The following is a 23,197-nucleotide window of genomic DNA, read 5'->3' as shown; positions in this document are numbered from 1 at the left end:
TTTTTAACTTATATCATAAGTTCATGTCAGAATTTTATTAGACATTATAGAATATTTTTAACAGCCCAATGAAAACAAGTCTCATTCTTCTTCTTTTTTTAAGATGCAGAGAAAACCTTTGATAATTTAAATTGACGCTTTGTGTGTAAAATTTTAAAAGATACAAATATTGGGGCGATTTTTATAAAATGGGTAAAATCAATGTATACTTCACAGAATAAATTATTCTTAATGGAGACTTAAACCTTGTGAGATACATAAGGAAATAAGGATAGGCTGCCCAATACCCATTATCCCCCCTTTTATTTACTTTGATTTTTGACGTTATGAATAGACCTAGGGCAAGATGAGAAGATAGTGGATATAAAAATGAAAAAAAAAACCTTTTGCAGTTGATTTGGTGTTGGTGTTAAAAAGTGACGTCCTATTGACATTTGTCCCTGGAAAAATTCTCTAAAATGTTTAAAAGTACCTCGACTATATGTTGGAAGTATGTACAACAAGAGAGGACTTTTTATTATGCTTGGTGAACATGTAAACACATTTTAAAAATTGTATTCAAGTACATATATTAATTCAAAAAAATTTAAAAATTAATATACAATGGAAATCAGAGATACGCCTTTTAGGACAGAGGGACAAACAGATTCTGATTAATTTTAATGTTGATTAGAAGCCCCTTTGGGACTTTTTTCAGAAATAGAAAAAAATGAATGATGTCATATGAATGTGATGTTATTAAAAATAGTAGATGATGAGAAAAAAGTTTGTTGTAAATAAGAGTGCAATGTATATTTATACTTATATATGTTGTAAAAGAAAGTCAGAAGCAATTTCTTTCATTTCTTTTTCTTTCTATACTTTTAACTTTCTTTTCTTTTCATTCTTTTCTTTTTTCTCTTTTAATTTTTGTTGGGTTTTGCTAGTTTTTATCTTTTTATTTGAAAAATCTAATGAAGTTTTTAAAAAAAAGGATTACAGTCAGCCTTTTTAAATATGTACTGTTAGAAAAGTTCAGGCAAATAATAGTTTCTGTTTCTAAGAAACTCTCATCTTGTTTCATTTCTTTTCAGTATTAATGCTAAACAAAAATATATTAAAATAAGCAGAGTAACTACTATGCATTAGAAAACTATTGCTAGGGTCTTGCTTAATTAATTTAGTTTAATTAGTTTTCAGTTCATTATTTGAATGATCAAAATAGAAAAACAAATTGTACCTTTGAAGGTACTGCACATTGTGTGTGTGTGTGTGTACACAATGTCTATTTGCATGCATAATTTTTTCCAGGGCAACCTGACTACTAGTCCTAACATGTACTTTAATATCTCCAAGGTGGTTGACTTCTAGAAAATTTAATGCAGCATATTAATATATCATACACTGCTGAAATGAACGAAACGTGCAAAATTGCTACAACTTCTAACACTATTTGTATTTGTTAAAATAGGAACAGCCCTGCTTTAGGACGCAATTTGTATCTTTAACGAACAGAGTGGCAAATCTCCACTGTCTATCAAATAAAGTTTGAAAAAGTTTCAAACTTTATAAACAAGAGTGCCAGTCAAAAGAAAAATCCTAGAAACACATTACGTAGTACTTATTCATACCCACTGCATTCTTCCATTGTGTTGAGGCCTAATGCTGAGAGCAGACTTGCTATTCCTGATGGCTGCTTTGGATTCTTTTAAGAACAACTACAGCAGTCAAATTACAGCATTTGATTTTCAATGTTTAACTAATTCAAGTTAAGAAGAATAACCATCTGCCAGATACTACATTAGTATGATGTTCTTCCATCGTGTTCGAAGAGGACCTTGACATCTAATGGGTTGTGGGATGTACACAATGTGTCCACAGGTGGGTGGTAAGGCCTATATGGGCATGAAATGTTCTGCCAGATGTTGGGCAGACATGTGTGGGCATCACCGTTGCAGCATTTGCAGCTGCAATTAATAAGTATAGGTTTAACACAAGCAACCATAAAAATGTTCAGGAGCCAGTTTGGCATAATCAGCAATTGCAAATTACTAAATTTTTAGGCTTCAAATGAGTGAAATGAATAACCTGCAGCCAAAATACATCTGAAAGACCACAAGCTAGTAAGGTTTCATAACAAAAGTATTAGACTGGTTCTTCTCATCTTCTTCTCTCAGAATACCTACGGGACCACCTTCTGCCGCACGAATCCCAGCGACCAATTAGGTCCCACAGAGTTGGCCTTCTCCGGGTCCCGTCGACTAAACAATGCTGTCTGGCGGGACCTAGGAGTAGAGCCTTTTCTGTGGCGGCCCCAACCCTCTGGAATCAATTCTCCCTGGAGATTCACATTTCCCCCACACTCCTTGTCTTCTGCAAGATGTTAAAGACCCATTTATGCCGCCAGGCATAGGGGGACTAATCCTCCCCCCCATCTTTCTGACTCTAGCATTTGAGAATGGTGTGATTGTGTAGAATTGAATGTTTTTAGTAATAATGGGTTTTTAAATTAGTTTTAGTATTGTATTTGTATCATATTGTATTTTGCTGCTGTTGTGAGTCGCTCTGAGTCCTCGGAGAGAGGCGGCATACAAATATAATAAATTATTATTATTATTATTATTATTATTATTATTATTATTATTATTATTATTATATTTGCAACTTACCTCTTTACAAAATGTCCTAGGGACCATAATTTTCAGAATTTGACAAATTCTTGCAACAAATACTTTATCTACTACAGCTCGCTCTTTCTTGACTTCTTTCTGCATATTAAAAGATTACAGGAAGAAATAGTCTCAATAAAACATGCGTATCTTAATTATTTCAACACAGCTAAACAATATAATGTGAATTACTCTATGCATCCTAGATCTATCAAATAAAGAACATCAATGCTTTTGCTTTGCAAAAGAAACAGGGCTTGCCATTTTTTTCATTATATTAATATTGTATCTTTATTCTATCAATGCTTATTCCTGAATGAATCAAATACAGTGGTACTTCTACCTAAGAACGCTTCTACTTAAGAACTTTTCTAGATAAGAACCGGGTTTCAATATTTTTTTGCCTTTTCTTAAGAAACATTTTCTACTTAAGAACCTGAGCCTGGAAAAATTTCCCAGGAAATTTGAGAGCAGCACGAAGGCCCAGCTAGTTTCCTGCCACTCCCCCTTTAATCCCAGCCATCTCGGGCTTTTCTGGGCTGCCAGAGGAGCCTTTCGGTGGCGCTTAAGGAGGCTTTGGCAGTCCAGAGTGAATGAAGCATTTTCCTTTCTCTGGGAGCTTGGAGAGGGAATAAACCTCTGCCAGCGCCCAGAGAAAAGAAACGCTCCCTTCGCTCTGGGCAGCCCAGAACGAATGTAGAGTTTTCCTTTCTCTGGGCGCTTGGAGAGGGAATAAATCACTTCATTGTGGTGATTCCCTCGCGTTGCCTCCCATACACCCGGCACGTCTGGGCGCGGAAAGGCAAAAGGGGGCACTTCGCCCCGGCCGGATTAACTTGGCTTCAGCCAAACTGAGGAAAGGTGAAGGAAAAGTGCCGGCTACAAAGCGAGTGAGCAAGAGGAAAGGGGAGCCCTTCAGCATGGGAAGGAAGAGGAAGCAGTTAGCAGCAGCAGCCGCCTTTTGGTCAAAGAAGTGGGAGGTTCCCCCTCTCCCCCGCCTGGGTTTCTCTCTCTGACGCAGTGTATGGGAGGCAGCCTCGCGCCGGGTGTATGGGAGGCGCGTGCTCCTCCTCGTCGCCTTAGAGTCCCTCTTTTTTTTTTTTTGCCTTAAAGTTTTGGATTTTTTTTATTTACCTCACCTCACCTTCTTCCCTTGGCAGTGACTGTCCTCTTCTTCTTCCTCCTCCTCCTCCACCCCAATTCCAAGCTTTTATTTCTTTCCTAATGGTTTTGCATGCATTATTTGCTTTTACATTGATTCGTATGGGAAAAATGGCTTCTACTTACAAACATTTCTACTAAAGAACCTGGTCATGGAACAAATTAAGTTCTTAAGTAGAGGTACCACTGTAGATAGGTTGTAAATCTAGCCAGCCAGGATAGACCAAAAAGACAGAACTGGGAGATGAAGTTAGTAGTACATGACTGCCCTTCCACTTCCCACATCAAATTGGGTTATTGCAAGTAATTTTTCTGTTATTTCCAGGTGAAAATCAAAAAGGCAAAACAGCTCTCTTCCTCCTGGATTATATTCAGGAATAAAACCATGACCTTACATATTTTAGCAGTGCAAGTGAACTTGCTTACAATTTGGTGGGATATTTTACAGTGGCATAGAATAAATAGGTAAATAGGGTGCTTTAAAGAGGAGTTTTGAAAAGTGTGAATGAAGTATCTCTCTTTGAAGCGTTAAAGCAGTTGCCTCCTTTGCTGAGCCAATGTGGCTGTTTCAAAGGTTGTCCAGCACAGCCATCAAATTCAGTCCCAGATAAACAAACACAGCCCTCAAACTAGTCGCACAAGTTTTGCAGAAAATGCAGCAGCTTAAATCTTTCAAAAAGAGGAGATTTATTTACACATGAATAAACCCCTTTGAAAAGCACTTCTTTTGAATATTTTCCATGTCCCTATTAAGTATCCACACATGTATGCTCAATTCTTAAGAATGGAAATGTACATAGTAGAGATTTAAGGAAAATATTTTGATATATTATTGCCACAAAAGGAAAACTATTATAAAACACTTTAAGAAATGTACTTATTAAAACAGCCTACACATAAATGATATCAGTTAAGTTCACTATGATGTAAATATTGTAAAACAGATACTATCTTAAAGAAAAGCTGCATTGTTTAAAACATTTTACGTTGGCCAGTATGAACCATTTAGTTATCATCTTCCTTTTACTAAGACTAGTGGATATAAACTTTTTTTCAAATTTATTCTAGTAGATCAAAGCTTTAGAATTCTTAAATCATATTAATGTTCTACTACTTCTACCAGACATCAGATCTAATATTTATTACTCCATTTTTTAATCAATTCCCTGAAAGCCTTATTGGAAAGTACTGTATTTTATTTTTGTATTAGCCAATATCAAAAAAAGTGTATGTGTGTATATATATATATATATATATATATATATATATATATATATATATATATATATATATATATATTCAAGTCCCAGTGGGTATGGCTAGCTGATGAGGCCAAAATAAGGCCGAAATAGATCTATCCTAGTCTCCCTTAATTTTCAAATTCAGCAAAAAAACATGTGACACATACGGATAGAATTGTCAGCTATCAATAAAATTAACTGCCTTGGAAATGGCCCTGGGTTGGGCCGAGAGGCAAATAAAGAGCTGTAATGTTCCTTCAATACACCAGGATGATTCGACACAAAAATATGTAACCCTTCCCTGGTGCAGAGCTGAAGGGATTGGATACTGTAGCCTAGAGGATAATTCTCTGCCTTACAAGGCAAAGGTTGCAGGTTCAAGTCCCAATGGATAAGGCTAGCTGATGAGGCCAAAATAAGGCAGAAATAGATCTATCCTAGTCTCCCTTAATTTTCAAATTCAGCAAAAAAAATTATTTATTTATATATATATGTATGTATGTATGTATGTATGTATGTATGTATGCCAGATTTTATTTATTTTTTCGACTTCTATGCCGCCCAATCCTGAAGGACACAGGGCGGCTTACAAAATAATATAATACAATACAAAAAGATACAAGCAATAAGAACAAGGCGAATATAATACACTATCTAAAACTAAACCCCGTAATAAAACCCATTTGTATAAAAAACAGTCATAATCATATGTATGCACACCATTCATACAGTTCGGCCATGAAGGATGTACAATTCATGGCCCCCAGGCCTGCCGGCAAAGCCAGGTTTTGTGGCCTTACGGAAGGCCAGTAGGGTAGGAGCAGTATAGACATCAGGGGGTAGTTGGTTCCATAGAGCCAGAGTAGCCAGAGAGAAGGCCCTCCCCTGCAGTCCCACCGACCTGCATGGTTTAATCACCTGGACCTGGAGGAGGCCAATTCTGTGAGCTCTTATTGGTCTCTGGGAAGTATGTGGCAGGACGCAGTCTCGTAGATAGTCTGGCCCTGAGCCAGATAGGGCTTTATAGGTAATAACCAACACCCTGAATTGTGCCCAGAGACTAATAGGAAGCCAGTGCAGCTGGTAGAGCATAGGTGTTATATGGGTATACCGAGGTATAGCCATGACAGCTCTTGTGGCTGCATTCTGGACTATTTGCAGTCTCCAAACACTTTTCAAGGGTAATCCCAAGTAGAGCATGTTGCAATAATCGAGATGGGAGGTGATGAGTGACTGTGCGTAGAGCCTCCTGGTCCAAATAGGGCCGCAACTGGTGAACCAGGCGAACCTGGGCAAAGGTCCCCCTGGCCCCAGCCGAAGATGATGGTCAAGACACCCAAGTTGTGGACCCTATCTGAGGGGGACAATGTTCGCCCCCCCTCGAACAATGGACGGACAGATCGAGGAGTCCTTGGGAGGAAATGCCCACAGCCACTCGGTCTTGTCTGGGTTGAGCTTAAGCCTGTTGGTCCCCATCCAGATCCTTACAGTTTCCAGGCACCAGCACATCACATCCACCGCTTCACTGCATTGGCATGGGGTGGAGATGTATAACTGGGACTGATGATACCTCACCCCATGCCATCGGATGATCTTGCCCCCCCCCCCCACCTCACCAGCTTCCCATTTTCCCCCTCTTGCGCGCCGTTCGAACGGTTGGCTGGTGCCTTTGCTTGAGCCCGGGAGAGGAGGCACTTGCGAGAAGACAGAAGCTCCAGTTCTAAGGGCAAAGGGCTCTCCGAGCGAAACGGCTGTGGGGAAGGTCTGGCCGTTGCCTCCTCTCCCCGGCTCAAGCAAAGACGCCAGCCAACTGCTCCTCCGAGGAAAAGGCTCGTTTCTCTCTCTCTCGCTCTCCTGCCGCTACAAGGATTTTAAATTTATTTTTAAAATACCAGTACTTAAATAAATAATTATGCTGTCGGCTGCTTCCCCTTCTCCTCTTTTCCGGTCGTGGAGGGGAGGAGGAGGAAAGGAAAGAGGCGAGGGTTCTTCTTTCTTTCCTCTTCCTCTTTTTCCTCTGCGGCTGCAGGCTACTCCTACTCCTCCTCCTCCATTCCCTGCTGCTGTCCCAAGTGGATCTCCTTAGCAAATCTGCTTCCCCGAACAACACATGAGGCAATAAAGGGAGACGGAGGAGGAGAGAGCCAGCAAGCTAAAGTGGAGGGGGGGGGAATGGCATGAACTCTCTCCAGGCTTTAGAAGCCCCCAACCAGAGAGAGAAGCAGATTTGTTAAAGAGATCCACTTGGTATGGCAGCAGGGGAAGGAGGAGGAGAACAGCTCTTTCCTTTCCTCCTCCTCCCCCTGCTGCCATCCCAAGTGGATCTCTTTAGCAAATCTGCTTCCCCGCACAACACATGGAGCAGTAAAGGGAGATGAGGAGGAGGGAGGATCAGGGGTGGGAGATCCAGCCAGCGAGTCAGCCAGCAAGCTAAAGGGGGGGGGGCGGCATGAGCTTTCTCCAGGCTTCTAAAAACTCAAGTTTAAAGAGCCCTGGGTTAGGGTTAGAAATAGGTTTTAGCTTGGTTGCTGATTGAGCTACTTTATTTACTTTTTAATTTATTGTTATTACCAGATTGCTTTTGTTTACCCTCTTTTAAATTTACAGAGCTAGTTTACTGGTTTTCTTTAAAATAAATATTCTAAAACATTTAATCTACTGATGTCTCAATTAATGTAATTTTATTGGTTTCCATTTTTATAAGTTACCAGTAGCCACTGCATTTTCTAACCTCGGCTTATACTCGGGTCAATAAGTTTTCCCAGTTTTTGAGGCAAAAACTGGTGCCTCGGCTTATACTCGGGTCGGCTTATACTCGAGTATATACGGTAAATGGGTACAGTGATCCCCCGATCATTGCGAGGGTTCCGTTCCAGGACCCCCCGCAATGATCGGTTTTTCGCGAAGTAGTGCTGCGGAAGTAAAAACACCATCTGCGCATGCGCAGATGGTGTTTTTACTTCCGCAGCGCTAGCGAGGAGCCGAAGATTGGGGTTCCTGGGAAGGGGACTCAGCTGGGAAGCGGCGCTGGGGTTTCCCCACCGCCCACGCAAACTCCTCGCTGCCGCTCGCCCGCCCTTCGCCCGCCCACGCCGCTCGCTCACGCCGCTTCCCAGCTGAGTCCTGAAGCCAATTCGCTTCAGGACTCAGCTGGGAAGCGGCTAGAATGAACGGCGTGGGCGGGCGAAGGGCGCGCGCGCGCGGGGGCAGGCAGGCGGCGGACAAGCCGTTCACTTCGCGCTGCTCGCTCGCGCCGCTTCCCAGCTGAGTCCTGAAGCGAATTGGCTTCAGGACTCAGCTGGGAAGCGGCGAGAATGAACGGCGCGGGCGGGCGAAGGGCAGGCGGGCGCGCGGGCAGGCAGGTGGCGGATAAGCCGTTCGCTCGTGCCGCTCGCTCGCGCCGCTTCCCAGCTGAGTCCTGAAGCCAATTCGCTTCAGGACTCAGCTGGGAAGCGGCGAGAATGAACGGCGTGGCGCCGCTCGCTCGTGCCGCTTCCCAGCTGAGTCCTGAAGCCAATTCACTTCAGGACTCAGCTGGGAAGCGGCGAGAATGAACGGCGTGGGCGGGCGAAGGGCGGGCGAGCGGCAGCGAGGAGTTTGCGTGGGCGGTGGGGAAACTCCTCGCTGATGCCCGCCGCTCGCCCTCCCGCCAGCAAGAGGGGGAAGACCTAGGGAAGCCGCCCAGCAGCTGATCTGCCCGGCGCCATCTACGCATGCGTGCCCATAGAAAAAAAGGGCGCGCATGCGCAGATGGTGTTTTTACTTCCGGGTTGCAAAATCGCCATATAGCCGTTTCGCAATGATCGGGATCGCAATACCCGGGGGATCACTGTACTCTGTTTTTCCATAGCTAAAACATTCTTCTAACCTCTTATTTATTATATTTAGCATATTTGTACAAACAACATAATTTCATGGACTTTCAGCAATCATCTGATCTAGATTTGATAGGGTAATTGTAGTAAAACTTACCTCACCGCTGGATGAATGTTTTCCATTTTTCTTTCTGCAAATAATAAACTTATTTTACTTTTATTGTTTCTAACACATTTCTATACAAAATTAACAGAACACATTCTTAAAGTTGTTTCTTTACCAAATACAATCAGAATGCACATACTACTATCCATTGGATATTTTTAGTTAAATTTATATTAGCTAATTTTGTTTCAATTTCTCCTGATTTTATAATCTTCAGTAGGATTGCTTCCTGTCTAATTTAAATGATAAAGCATTTGTGCCTTAAACCATAACTTTAAAAATATGTCCCAATGTTTTTGAGAAAAATAAAAACAGAATTATATAATTTCAAGATAACAAAAAAGATGGTAATAACCCAGATACACTTACCTGGTAAAATCAATGAATAAAAATAGCTCCAATTGCACAGAAACTCTGAATTAATTTTCACTTGATAAAGGTATTAGTCTATAACTTATTTTAATAAGATTAAGTCAACATGTTTTAATATCATTGATGTGAAATAAACTACAATGGAGAACCTGTATCCATTCAAATACCATCAAGCTATAATTTTTGGTAGTGTCACCTGAATGGCAATGGTGAGTTCCTAGGACTTGTAATTTAGTAATATCTGGGGACCCTATTACAATTTGCAATATTTTTAATGTATCAAAAAACTGACAATCTTTTAGACGGTATATATTTACTTTATTTCACTCATATATATAGATCACACTGTTTTCTAATGGTTATATATTTATTACATTTCTAGGCTGCCCACTCTAAATGACTTTGTGAGGCTTCACAGAGTTAGAATAACAATTCCATTTAAAAATTGAACAAACAATCGTAAAACAACTGTTCCAAGAAATAAGCCCATTTTTTTACAAATCCATTCAACTTAAAGAGATTGTCTTAACTCCAAAGCTGGAGAACCAGCCAGATTTTTTATTACTTCTAGAACACTTGTTTAGTAAAAACAAAAGCAAAAAAGCCTCTCCAACATTGTAGTGGAGAAATACTGTAGTGGACAAATGAAAATTAAACAAAACTCTGTATTAATGTATACAAATATCTCTTGTCGTAGATTAGTGATGACGAACCTGCCCCGAGTCCACAGGAATAAGGCGGCCTAGAAATCCAATTAAATAAATAAATAAATTGTCATCTGCAACCTTCTTAGGGAGCTCTTGACAAGCAAAGTCAAAGGGAAAGTCAGATTCACTTAATGACCACACGATTCACTTAACAACTTCAATGTTTGCTTAACAACCATGGCAAAAAGATCACAAAATGGAACACAACTCACTTAACAATTGTCTGGGTTAACAGTGGAAATGTTGGGTTCAATTGTGGCTGTTAAGTCGAGAACTACCCATATTTTAAATGTTACATGATCTTTGTTTTCCTTGTAATGTAATGTAATGTAATGTAATGTAATGTAATTCCTCCATCACTCAAATGTTGAACCTAGCATCCCTAACTGCATGTGGACCAAACTCCTTTGGTCCATCCTCCAGAGCGCCTTCAAAAATTCTCATATCTATTACATGTATAAAGAATAATTAATTGTAGTTAATTTAATGTTTAAGTGAAACCAAATGTAGTTCTCCTCCTAGCCTTCCCTAACTTTTTATTCAAGCTTCACTTGTTCTTTCCAGTACAACTTTCTGGCAAACTATTTCAGCTTTTGGCCAAAAGTAACTGTTATATATTCTTGCTTTATTGTTCTTCAGTCCAGCTGTAGCTACTTGGGGGTCAACCTCCAAGAAGGCACCATTATGCTGCTTTCCAAAAATAGAATCAGACAAGTAAATTATTGCCAAATGAGTATCAATTCTATTCTTATTCAAACCAATCATTAAAACAGACATAGGAAGAAAAATAAAAACCAATACTAATCTAGTTGCTTTTATTTGTTTGTTTGTTTGTTTATTTATTTGTTTATTTATTTAGTTAGTTATTATTAATTAGATTTATATACCGCCCCGGGGCGGCTTAAAACAAAATATAGAATTTAGACTTATATAGCATTAAGACTTATATACTGTATAATAGTGCTTTTACAGCCCTCTCTAAGCGGTTTACAGAATCAGCAAATTGCCCCCAACAATCTGGGTACCCATTTCACCCACCTCGGAAGGATGGAAGGCTTGAGCCGGTGGTGAGATTTGAACTGCTGAACTACAGCTAGGAGTTAGCTGAAGTAGCCTGCAGCACTGCACTCTAACCACTGCACCACCCAGGCTCTATTATACACACCGCTTTTTTAAAAAAAACTAAAAACTGTATTGTATGATCCGTAGCAGGACTTTGAACACATCCTAAGAAAGGCAAGATTTCATCCAAGCATTTAAATAATAGAACCTTCCTCCTGGATGTTGGGTCAGAATAAATAATTCAACTTTCTATAATAAGATATTCCTTAATGACAACCAGAGCTAAGAGGACATCTAAGAGGACATCCAAGTTCTCACACCAGTTCTCATTATTCTCTGTGATAAAGAAATGACTTCTCATGTAAATATTCAGATGGCAATCTGAAGGCAACATTCTTCTCATAGCCCCTTCAGAGGTTTGATTTCATAAGAAGCTAAGATTTAAAATAATCCTGTCAGACTTCTTTTCTTTGGCTGTCACTGCTCTTTCTCTTCATCTAGCAAGGTTTTGGAATATCAAGGATTAATTGATAAGCATAAGAAACTCCTTTACCTACTATGCCATTTCCAGATTCTGCTCAAATATCACACAAGATCAGAACAGATCCCTCCTTTGCCAACGGGGAACTGCATTAACTTTCACTGTGTTGAAAGGATGGAGCTGTGACAGTAATTTCTCACACTGATAAGAAGCCTAGCAAACAATTGCAAAAAGAATCAACAGACACAGTCATGCTTTCAAAAAGCCAACCCTCCTTTTCCTCTTTGAAGAAAAAGGAGATGAGAAAGTAGATCAGAAGTTTGCCACCTATATATAGTTCTTGTTGCAACGTTGTTGGAAGAGTTATACCTCATTAAAAAACCAGCTGGCCCGGCTGGTAGCACCTTGTAAGGGCCCTTTTCCAGGCTTACAGGAGAAGATGGTCAACGGTTTTGAAGGCCGAAGAGCGCTCTACATCCCAATGGTAGATAAAGTGGCAAAAGCATCTTCTAGGAGAAGGAAAACTTTGACTGCAAAACTCCACTGCCTTGTGGCTATATCCATTATTGGAAAAGGCTTCAGGAGTAAACCTTCAGGCAAAATCCAGAGCCCCGGAAGCAATTTGTGACTATGTACAGCCATGTTCTGATAATTCCTGCGACATAGCTGAAACCAATCGTATTGACTTTGCCATTCCATTGGATTATTTCAGAGACATGGAGAGGGGGAATCTGCTGCTTGGGTAACAGTCTATCCCAAGGGTAGGCAAAGTTGTTTTTTCTATGACATGTGGACTTCAACTCCCAGAATTCCTGAGCCAATTATGCTAGTTCAGGAATTTTGGGAGTTGAAGTCCACATGTCATATAAAAGCCAACTTTGCCTACCCCTGGTCTATCCTCCATAATAACCTATCCAGGCCTCATGCTTTGGAGACGTTACTCCAGCTTTGCATATGGCATTTTAGGAACTGATGAAGTGGACAAGGCCATTGGAGCTGTGATTTACGCTACCTGATTACTGGATCCGTGTCCCTCCTGGCTGGTTTCGGCCAGCAGGGAGGTGACATGGAGCTGAGTCCAGGAGATTGTCAACGCTTCTTTGGGGAGGGGGTCCTTCCCGGCTCCCTACAAAGAGGCACTTGTGCGCCCCCTCTTCAAGAAGCCTTCCCTGGACCCAGCCATTCTTAATAACTATCGTCCAGTCTCCAACCTTCCCTTTATGGGGAAGGTTATTGAGAAGCTGGTGGCGCTCCAGCTCAAGCGGTCCTTGGAAGAAGCCGATTATCTAGGCCCCCAACAGTCAGGATTCAGGCCCGGCTACAGCATGGAAACTGCTTTGGTCGCGTTGATGGATGATCTCTGGCGGGCCCCGGACAGGAGTTTATCCTCTGTCCTGGTGCTTCTCGACCTCTCAGCGGCTTTTGATACCATCGACCATGGTATCCTTCTGCGCCAGCTGGAGGGGTTGGGAGTGGGAGGCACTGTCCTTCAGTGGTTCTCCTCCTACCTCTCCGGTCGGTCGCAGTCGGTGCTAGTGGGGGGTCAGAGGTCGACCTGTAGGCTTCTCGCTTGTGGGGTGCCTCAGGGGTCGGTCCTCTCCCCCCTGTTATTTAATATCTACATGAAACTGCTGGGCGAGATCATCCAAGGGCATGGGGTGAGGTATCATCAGTATGCTGATGATACCCAGTTGTACATCTCCACCCCATGTCCAGTCAATGAACCAATGGAAGTGATGTGCCAGTGCCTGGAGGCTGTTGGGGTCTGGATGGGTGTCAACAGACTCAAACTCAACCCTGATAAGACAGAGTGGATGTGGGTTTTCCTCCCAAGGACAATTCCATCTGTCCGTCCATTACCCTGGGGGGGGGAATTACTGCCCCCCTCAGAGAGGGTCCGCAACTTGGGCGTCCTCCTTGATCCACAGCTTACATTAGAGAACCATCTTTCAGCTGTGGCGAGGGGGGTGTTTGCCCAGGTTCGCCTGGTGCACCAGTTGCGGCCCTACCTGGACCGGGAGTCACTGCTCACAGTCACTCATGTCCTCATCACCTCGAGGCTCGACTACTGTAACACTCTCTACATGGGGCTACCTTTGAAAAGTGTTCGGAAACTTCAGATCATGCAGAATGCAGCTGCGAGAGCTATCATGGGCTTCCCTAGGTATGCCCATGTTACACCAACACTCCGCAGTCTGCATTGGTTGCCGATCAGTTTCCGGTCACAATTCAAAGTGTTGGTTATGAGCTATAAAGCCCTTCATGGCATCGGACCAGAATATCTCCAGGACCGCCTTCTGCCGCACGAATCCCAACAACCAGTTAGGTCCCACAGAGTTGGCCTTCTCTGGGTTCTCCGACTAAACAATGTCGTCTGGCGGGACCCAGGGGAAGAGCCTTCTCTGTGGCGGCCCTGACCCTCTGGAACCAGCTCCCCCCGGAGATTAGGATTGCCCCCACCCTCCTTGCCTTTCGTAAACTCCTCAAAACCCACCTCTGCCATCAGGCATGGGGGAATTGAGACATCTCCCCCAGGCCTGTATAGTATATGCATAGTATGTTTGTGTGTATGTCTTGTTTTTTAAATAAGGGGTTTTTAGATATTTTAAATATTAGATTTGTTGTACATTGTTTTTATTATTGCTGTGAGCCGCCCCAAGTCTACGGAGAGGGGCGGCATACAAATCTAATAAATAAAATAAATAAATAAATAAACTCTTTCCAGAACATGATACCATAGTCTTTCAAGACTGAAGAATGCCAATGAATAAATGAATGAATTGCAACGTGGAGAAATTACTGGAATTTTTGTGCTAAAGCTTTACATTTTTTCTAATAACTATTGCTAAAAAAGAAAAAAGAAAGAAGCAGATCTAAAACACCTCTGCTTTGCATTAACCATTTTCTTCTTTTTTTAAAAAAATAATTTTTATTGTTATTCACATTAAAAAAAACAATACAAAGAAGAAAAAAAGAAAAAAGACCAAAAAAAAACCAGAATAAAGAAACACACCAGGACAAAACAGTAACAAACCGGATGTTCAACATTTGTTTTGCCTCTTCTCAAGAACCATTTTCCACTTACAAACCCGAGCCTCCAAAACTGTAACTGGAAAAGGCAGGGAGAAGCCTCTGTGGGGCCTCTCTAGGAATCTCCTGGGGAGGAAACAGGGCCAGAAAAGGTGGGGAGAAGCTTCCATGGGGCCTCTCTAGGAATCTCCTGGGAGGAAACAGGGCCTCCACCCTCCCTGTGGTTTCCCCAATCGCACACATTATTTGCTTTTACATTGATTCCTATGGGAAAAATTGCTTCTTCTTACAAACTTTTCTACTTAAGAACCTGGTCATGGAATGAATTAAGTTCGCAAGTAGAGGTACCAATATATATCTATACCGAACAAATTCATTCCTGGCTTTTGCCTGTTTTGTAACTCTTATTTGCACGTGAATTCACACTAATTTGCTGTTAATTATCAATAGGAATCAAAATTCCAAAGAATCAAAAGTAACACATTGACTTGCTGGGAAGGACATGTTCTGCATTACAATAGTCAGACGAAATGTTGCTTTTTTTCTATTATCATAAATAAATTATCTTTTTTATTTTTACTATTTTACTGCAAAATTCATCCTCATGCTTTTATACAACAGTAGCAAAGCTACTGTAACAAACCAGTACAGTTCTATGTGTTCTGCATTAATCAAGTCCCGTGATATTCACTTGGGTGAAGCTACCAAAAGAATAAAACTTGAATGATTCCAGATGCTAGATAACACTGCTGTAGTCATGGAAATAATCTTGACTTAAGGAAGCATTTGTGCTTGGCTTCAATCAATTTCCTTGCAAGAGGAAATTATTTCCCCTTGACTGAATTTTGTCACAGGTATAGTTAATATACCTTTCCTTAGTGACAATGGGTAAGAATCTCTCAAAAAGTAGCATTGAAGAATTCAACCTGATACTCTCTAAATCTGCAGTGAGGGAACTATGACCTTCTAAAACTTGATAGCTAGGTAAATGACAGGAACTTAATTCAGTAACATCTGAAAAAAATTAAGTTTCTCTATTCCTATTCTACAAACTATTCCAGTGTATAGTTTTCCCTTAATTTTCATTTAGCTTCCTGTTTTATTTAGTTGTTTGTTTGTTTGTTTGTTTGTTGGTTGGTTGGTTGGTTGGTTGGTTGGTTGGTTGGTTGGTTGGTTGGTTGGTTGGTTGGTTGGTTGGTTGGTTGGTTTGTTTGTTTGTTTGTTTGTTTGTTTGTTTGTTTGTTTGGTTGGTTGGTTGGTTGGTTAGTTAGTTAGTTAGTTAGTTAGTTAGTTAGTTAGTTAGTTAGTTAGTTAGTTAGTTAGTTAGTTAGTTAGTTAGTTAGTTATTGGATTTGTATGCCGCCCCTCTCCGGAGACTCGGAGCAGCTAACAGCAATAATAAGACAGCATTTAATAATAATCCAATACTAAAAACAATAAAAAACCCATTACAGTATAATAAAAACCAAACAGACATACAGATATACCATGCATAAAATTGTAAAGCCCTAGGGGGGAAGGGTATCTCAATTCCCCCATGCCTGGTGGCAGAGGTGGGTTTTAAGTAGCTTACGAAAGGCAAGGAGGGTGGGGGCAATTCTAATCTCTGGAGGGAGTTGGTTCCTGTTACCTTTGGAAAGGATATACTATGGCACAACTATTTCTTTAGTTGAATAATCAAGTATATTTCATCTCAGTAGAACTAAAGGTTAAGAAGTCTATCTGTCTTTGCAATATAATCTTACCTCCTACAAAAGCCAGTAATTATGGTTGCCAAATGCAGTTTTATATTGAGTGTAAAGCCTTCTATAGTACTTGGGATAATATCAAAGCTATTGCTGCTGCACTGTGCAATTCCTATTTGGATAAGAGTACAGTATTTATATATATACAGTATTACCAAATGAAAATCTTTATATCAAAACATTTCCAAACATCCATTGTTCACGTTGTTCTATCCATTGATGGATAGAAAATTTCATTTATTTATGAAGAAAACTAATAATTTTGCAAATTAAGTTTTGATTAGATTTGCTTGTATATATATTTCAAGGGTTATTCCATTTAAGATGAGATCATATCAGTCTACTGTGGTTCATTTTATTTATCAAAATGCCAAAAACAAAACAAAACAGTATTGATACCTCCACTAGAATTCCAACAATCCTAGTCTTCACCACATACCCATCTGATATAGATGCTATAATTTTGTGTATGAACATACTTGCATTCATCTTATTGCTAACTTTACTAGACTAATTTTGAACACTAAGGATGGTAGATTCATTTTAACCAAGTAAAATTCAGTAACTAAATCATTTCAAATGAATTGTCATTTCACCATCCAAAGGTCATTTAATGTAATCGGGATTTCCATCAATTATATTTATTTGAATATTCACTCTAATAAAATTCACCAGAGAAGATTTGAGAGGCTAAAGAGACAATATTGGAAAAGAGTTTATTTATTGTGTGACTGGAGAAGCATTGGATGTTATAGTATATCTATAGAAGTAATAAGCGGCAGATGTGGCTAGGGGGATTTTGCACAAAGCTGTCTTGTGCACCAATTATGCCCTTTTTCTGAATGCCCATCTTGGTCACTTCCCTCCGGATTATTGCAGTGAACTCTACATGGAACTGCCTGATCTAAAGGGCAGCTGTGTACACAGAGCTGGGCGTATATAAGATGACCCAAATTACATCTCTATTGCATGAACTCTGGTAGCTCCCAGTTTCTTTCTGGGTCCAATTAAGATTATCATCTTTAAAATCCTACATGGCATGGGGCCAGATCACCTCCAATACTGCCACTCCCTGACTGACTGTACTCATTCTACCAAAGCAGATTGCGTGGGCACAGTCCCAGTTCCCTTCCCTCAAACACTATTGTCTTATCGGTCCTGTAAAGTGTGCCTTCTCCATTGCCAGCACTGTTCTGTGCAACAATGATCCAACAGGCCCCCATCCTTTTAACTCCCAGGAAGATAGTGAGACCTGGCATATCACTCTAGAGTTGGGAAGAGAATGTTGGATGTTGCATCAGGATAGTGTACTTATTGTGCCTGGGGTTTTTAAAAATTATTTTGTTGTTGTTGTTTGCATATATTGGTTTATGTTTTCAGTTGTAAAACACCCAGAGTTTTTTTTAAATAATTGGACTTTTATGCCACCCCCACCTCTGAGGATTCGGGCTGGCTTACAACATATAGAATAACAATAGATAACATCATGAATCCAATCAATAATTAATCTAAAAACCCAAAGACCATAAAAACACTCATACCCATTCAATCCACTAACTCACATAACTTTCATTGGCCAAGGGAAGAAGTCTAATAGCCCCAATCTCTTGACATAAATGAGTCTTAAAACTCTTGCAGAAGGCAAGGAGGGTGGGGGCAGTGCGAATCTCCAGGGGGGGAGCTGATTCCAGAGGACCGGGGCCGCCACAGAGAAGGCTCTTCCCCTAGGCCCCGCCTGTGACTTTAAAATGAACAGCTCTATAAATGTTCTAAATAACTAAGTAAAATATGTTGCATTTCAATAAAGGCAATACGCATTAGTATGTATATAGGTATGAGCTATTTGTCAGATAATTTATAATTTATAAAATATACAAAACCTGTTGCCAAATCAAAGGAGTATGTTAGACCATTTAACAATTAAATAGAATTTCAGTAAAACAAATACACGATTAAAGTCTAAGGTTACACTGAAAATAAGATAGCTATTGGATTTGTCAGTTGGATAAACTGCCTGCCTTAGTTCTGACAGCATATAATGCGCTTGTGTCTATGTTCAACTCATGTAAAAATTCAATTTGCTTCTAAGAAGACAAACAATTAAACTAATTATTGTCTGATTATTTTAAGTCTGGTAGTACCAGCCTACAAGCTTTTAAAATTGTTGTTTGAGTGCGAAGTTTTTTTAAAAAAAATAGCATCCAAACTATTATTTTAGCCTCAGTTATCACAGCTTCAAACTTGAAAGCTACTATAGTAGTATGCAAAAGGGCCATCATTTGATTTGATTTGCAGCAAAGTTTTAATGACTGTCCATAATTATTTTTCTGTCGTGAATACCAGATCTCAAATATCCATCTTGTTTGTTGATTTCCATTTGAGTGGTCTCACTGATATTCTATGTCTGTCAAATTCTTGAACATTGGCATTTTGACTCCAATGATGTGATTGAAAGTTGGTCTTATCAACAAGCTTCCGATGAATTGCACTCATACAACATAGGTCTGTACTGTATGTAATGCTCAAGGAGGTCTTGCACAAATCTAATATAAGAGCTTTTTTGCACAGCTGTCATTTTGGCATGAAATAGTAGGACACATAAACTGTACTGTAGGTACAGGTACTTAGGGCTCCACTTCATTTAGCTTTACAGGAGCCAGATGTCTGCTATTATTCAAATGTAAGGAGAGTTCATACTAAATATTTGCCCCTTTAACCTAAGGGAGTTGTTTCTTCTGCTTTTTCCTGCTTTTGAATACTGTATTTTATGGTTGTTTTCTAATAAAGAGAGTGAGATATAATTATTAAATGGTCATTATATAATTGCTACAATAAATCTAATGGTGGCCTAAGACTTGCACAGTACTGTACATACCAGCAATATGTTTACCCACATTGCAGTGTTTCAACAGGAAATCTTACAAGCTGAACAATAACGCTATTTATTAACTACCCTTCAGAAGATTCAACTTTTACAGGATTTTTTTCCCCTCCATGGGTCCATGCATGATAGGACAGTTGCCCTCTGCAGTTTGTGTCAATTAGATCTTTTGTACAAGAGCCTCTAAGTATATTGTGAAGGATAATTCTTACAACTGTAAGTTTAAAATAATACACACTTTTGAAGCAGTACTATTTCTTTCTCTTAATAAAGAAGAAAGGCTGTCAACTATATTTCTGGAATCAAAAGACAGAGCTAACACCAGTACCACTTCGCCAGCAAGTCACTACAAAGTCCAAGAACCAATGTCATAGCTTCGATTTATCTTAAAAGCTTGATCAGTTACTGAAAACAAATCCACACAAATCTTGGAAAATTGCATCCACTGTTTATGTTTTCCTGGGCTTCCAATATGGGATTTCATTTAAATGGGATTTAAATTGTTTTCAATTTTTTTTAGAAGTTAGTTAGTTAGTTAGTTAGTTAGTTAGTTAGTTAGTTAGTTAGTTAGTTTGTTTGTTTGTTTATTGGTTGAGTGAGTGAGTGAGTGAGTGAGTGAGTGAGTGAGTGAGTGAGTGAGTGAGTGAGTGAGTGAGTGATTGGATTTATATGCCGCCCCTCTCTGAGGACTACTCCAAGGAAGTTGTAATACTATTTATATGTTTACATTTTTGTTGTGAGCCACCTTGCAGTCCCTAGGGAGATGGACTGCATGCAAATCAAATCAAATGAAATTGATCAATCAATATCAGGCAGAAATCATAGGAGACCCTCCAGATCAAGGTTTTGGTCTGCTCTCTTATCACAAAGGGCATCCCAAGATGGCCTGGGATCTCACTTTGGTGACCCCCAAACAGTTCCAAGCAGGAGGACCAGATCAAGAGTTTGCAAGGGGGCAAGAATTGAGTCGAAGGAAGGAAGAAGCTTTCCGAGGTCAGACATATAGCCTGCCTCCCCCCACCCGTTGAAAAAAGGCACACCTGCTGAATATCCACCTGCCTCCCCGGGGATCAGCAGCAGCTCAAGGGCGCCGCTTTTTCTTTTTTCTTTTTGTCCTCTGTCCATTGCGAAATCCCTTTCAGACCTTCCCTGCCACCACCTTCCGAGCTGGAACTGGCCCTAAGGTAACTGGGGGAAAGGGGAAGATCATCCATCCCAACCCGACCTCGCCCAGCTCGGGTAACTTGTAGAAACCCATCGGCCGGCATCGCGATCGCAGCCCTGACCCTTGCCTCCCCTCCCCACACAACACTCCCCCCACCCCGATCGCGGCCACTGACCCGTGCAAGGCGACGGCGGCCGCTTTCCGCCGCTTGCTGAGCAGGCAGAGCAAGGCGCAGGCGGCGGCGGCGCCGCCAGCCATGGTGGAGTAGCGCGCGGTGAGGAACTTGCTGTAGACGGCCATGGCGGCGCAGCAAGAACGAAGAGGGCGAAAACGCAACCCGGAGCGGCCGCCGACCGGAGGACAGGCTCGCCGCGAAGAGGGGACGTCGGGAAAAAAAGGTGGCGTCTGCCGGCAAAGAGAGAAGGCTCGGGCCTTGCCCTCTTTCTGGCAACCCCGCCTTGGCTCCTCCTCACCCGGCAGCCGGGCCCGAGCGGTTGGCAGCCCTTAACGGAGAGCGCCGAAATCACCCAGGCCTGGCGAAGGAGAGAGAAAGAGAGTGGGGAGGGAATTCACTACAATAAAGGCGTTTACTTGGCGTGTGAGGAAGCTTAGATACCCACACGGACGTGCGTGGACTAGAAATGAAGGTGGCGATAATATTTTAATAGCAAACCAGTTGTGTTTTAGCTTAGTGTGTGTATTGCTTACTGTCTGTCCTTGTTAGTTGTACAGTATATGGTTTGCTGTCATGCCCTTTGTTAAAAAGGGCATTATAAATAAACGTTTATCATCATCATTATAATTATTATTATTATTATTATTATTATTATTATTATTATTATTATTATTATTAACCAAGAAGGGGATCCCGGCCCCCGGTCATCCGAGCTAGACTTGAGAAGTTCTCAAAACATAGAAACATAGAAGATTGATGATAGAAAAAGACCTCATGGGCCATCTAGTCTGCTCTTATACTATTTCTTGCATTTTAATCTTAGGATGGATATATGTTTATCCCAGGCATGTTTAAATTCAGTTACTGTGGATTTACCAGCCATGTCTGCTGGAAGTTTTTTCCAAGCATCTACTACTCTTTCAGTAAAATAATATTTTCTCACCTTACTTCTAATCTTTCCCCCTCCCAGAAGAAAGCAATAGCAAGATAAGTCTGTGGGGATTCTCTGTCATGCAGATCATGGGTTATTTATTTATATTTATTTATTTGTCAAACGTTTACAGGATAGTAATAGTTTGTATATGCATAAGTAAAAACTAAGGATAAAAAGAGAACAATAGGACAGGGACAGTAGGCACAGTGGTGCGCTCATGCACCACTCTGTTGTACATCACTTTATGTATAATCACTATGTTATATTATACATTATTATGTTGACAACTTTGGTTGTCCCAAAGGTCCTTTTTTCAAGAGGCAACTGGACTTTTGGGGTTTTTTTCTTTGAAGATGTTTCGCTTCTCATCCACAGCTAAAGAAGCTTCTTGGATGAGAAACAAAAACATCAGAAGTCCAGCTGCCTCTTGAAAAAAAGACTTTTGGGACAATAGCAAGACAGTTCTTGACAAGAGAGCTCAGCTAGAAGTCAGAGAGACCTCTGTTTCAAAAGCAGGTGTCAAGGCGAATGGAGTGTTGTAGTACGAGGATCACCTGTATTTTTTTTTCCTGTTGAATCACCCTGGTAATTTTCTTTATCAGCAAAAATATGCTACACACACATACACACACACATGGGTGGCAGCTTTTATGGCACGACTCCCTTTTGTTATCTGTCTACAGCTGTAGTTGTAAAAATAAAGAACAGATACATGAGCTCTAGAAATTAAATATCATCAAAGAAAGATCTCAAAGAGGAATAGTTTTACAGGTAGTCCTCGAATTACAACCTCCAATTGAGCCCGAAATTTCTGTTTCTGGGTGAGAAATTTGTTAAGTGAGTTTTGCTCCATTTTACAACTTGTCGCTATTTCTTAAATGAATCGCTGCCGTCATTAAATTAGTAACATGGTGGTTAAGTGAATCTGGCTTCCTCATTGACTTTGCTCATCACAAGGTCACAAAAGTTGAGCCCGGGACACTGCAGCAATCATAAATATGAAACAGTTGTCAAGCCTCTGAATGTATGCCACATGACTGTGGGGATGCTGCAACACTGACACCTTCGACATAATTTTTGTTTAGGAAACATGGCTAAGCACATCCCTCCCTGACTTCAACATCACAACAAAAAACTATCTTGTCTTCCAGTCCGACCATGAAACCCGCAGAGAAGGTGGAATAGCTACAATATACGCTACAAAAAGTCACTAAATCTAAAAAATATTCAACTTACATATGATCTCACCTTCCTGAAACCATCGTCTGTTATCTGTCCTTAAATACAGTGCTACCTCGTCTTACGAACTTAATTCGTTCCGTGACCAGGTTCGTAAGATGAAAAGTTCATAAGACGAAGCAATTTCCCCCAAGGAATCAATGTAAAAGCAAATAATGCGTGCAACCCCATCCCAAAAGTCACCCCTTTTGCCTTGTGCCGCTGGGAATCCCCGCCTCCAGACTTTCGTTGCCAGCCAAAGCGCGAGGATTCACCTGAGGCTCCCCTCGCTCGGGAATCCCTGCGCTTCAGCTGACAATGGAAGTCCAGAGGTGGGGTTTCCCAGCGAGGGGAGCCTCAGGGGAATCCCCACGCTTCGGCTCACAATGGAAGTCC

General features: G+C 40.9%; 1 protein-coding gene across 1 annotated transcript in view; it reads right to left on the bottom strand.

The window, feature by feature from the left end:
• Nucleotides 1-20,929, bottom strand: part of ABCD3 (ATP binding cassette subfamily D member 3) — a 61,579-nt gene extending 40,650 nt beyond the window's left edge. The window contains exons 1-3 of the mRNA XM_070746515.1: nt 20,650-20,929; nt 9,023-9,056; nt 2,649-2,747 (exon numbers count right to left, since the gene is read on the bottom strand). Of these exons, the coding sequence (XP_070602616.1) occupies nt 2,649-2,747; nt 9,023-9,056; nt 20,650-20,774 (258 nt within the window). The 5' untranslated portion in view covers nt 20,775-20,929. The remainder of the gene's footprint in view (nt 1-2,648; nt 2,748-9,022; nt 9,057-20,649) is intronic.
• Nucleotides 20,930-23,197: the final 2,268 nt, after the last annotated feature.

The sequence above is a fragment of the Erythrolamprus reginae genome, chromosome 3, assembly GCF_031021105.1.
Source record: "Erythrolamprus reginae isolate rEryReg1 chromosome 3, rEryReg1.hap1, whole genome shotgun sequence".
NCBI lineage: Eukaryota > Metazoa > Chordata > Lepidosauria > Squamata > Dipsadidae > Erythrolamprus > Erythrolamprus reginae.
Note: the sequence above shows the minus strand (reverse complement) of the source record. Positions and strands in the feature narration are given on the sequence as shown.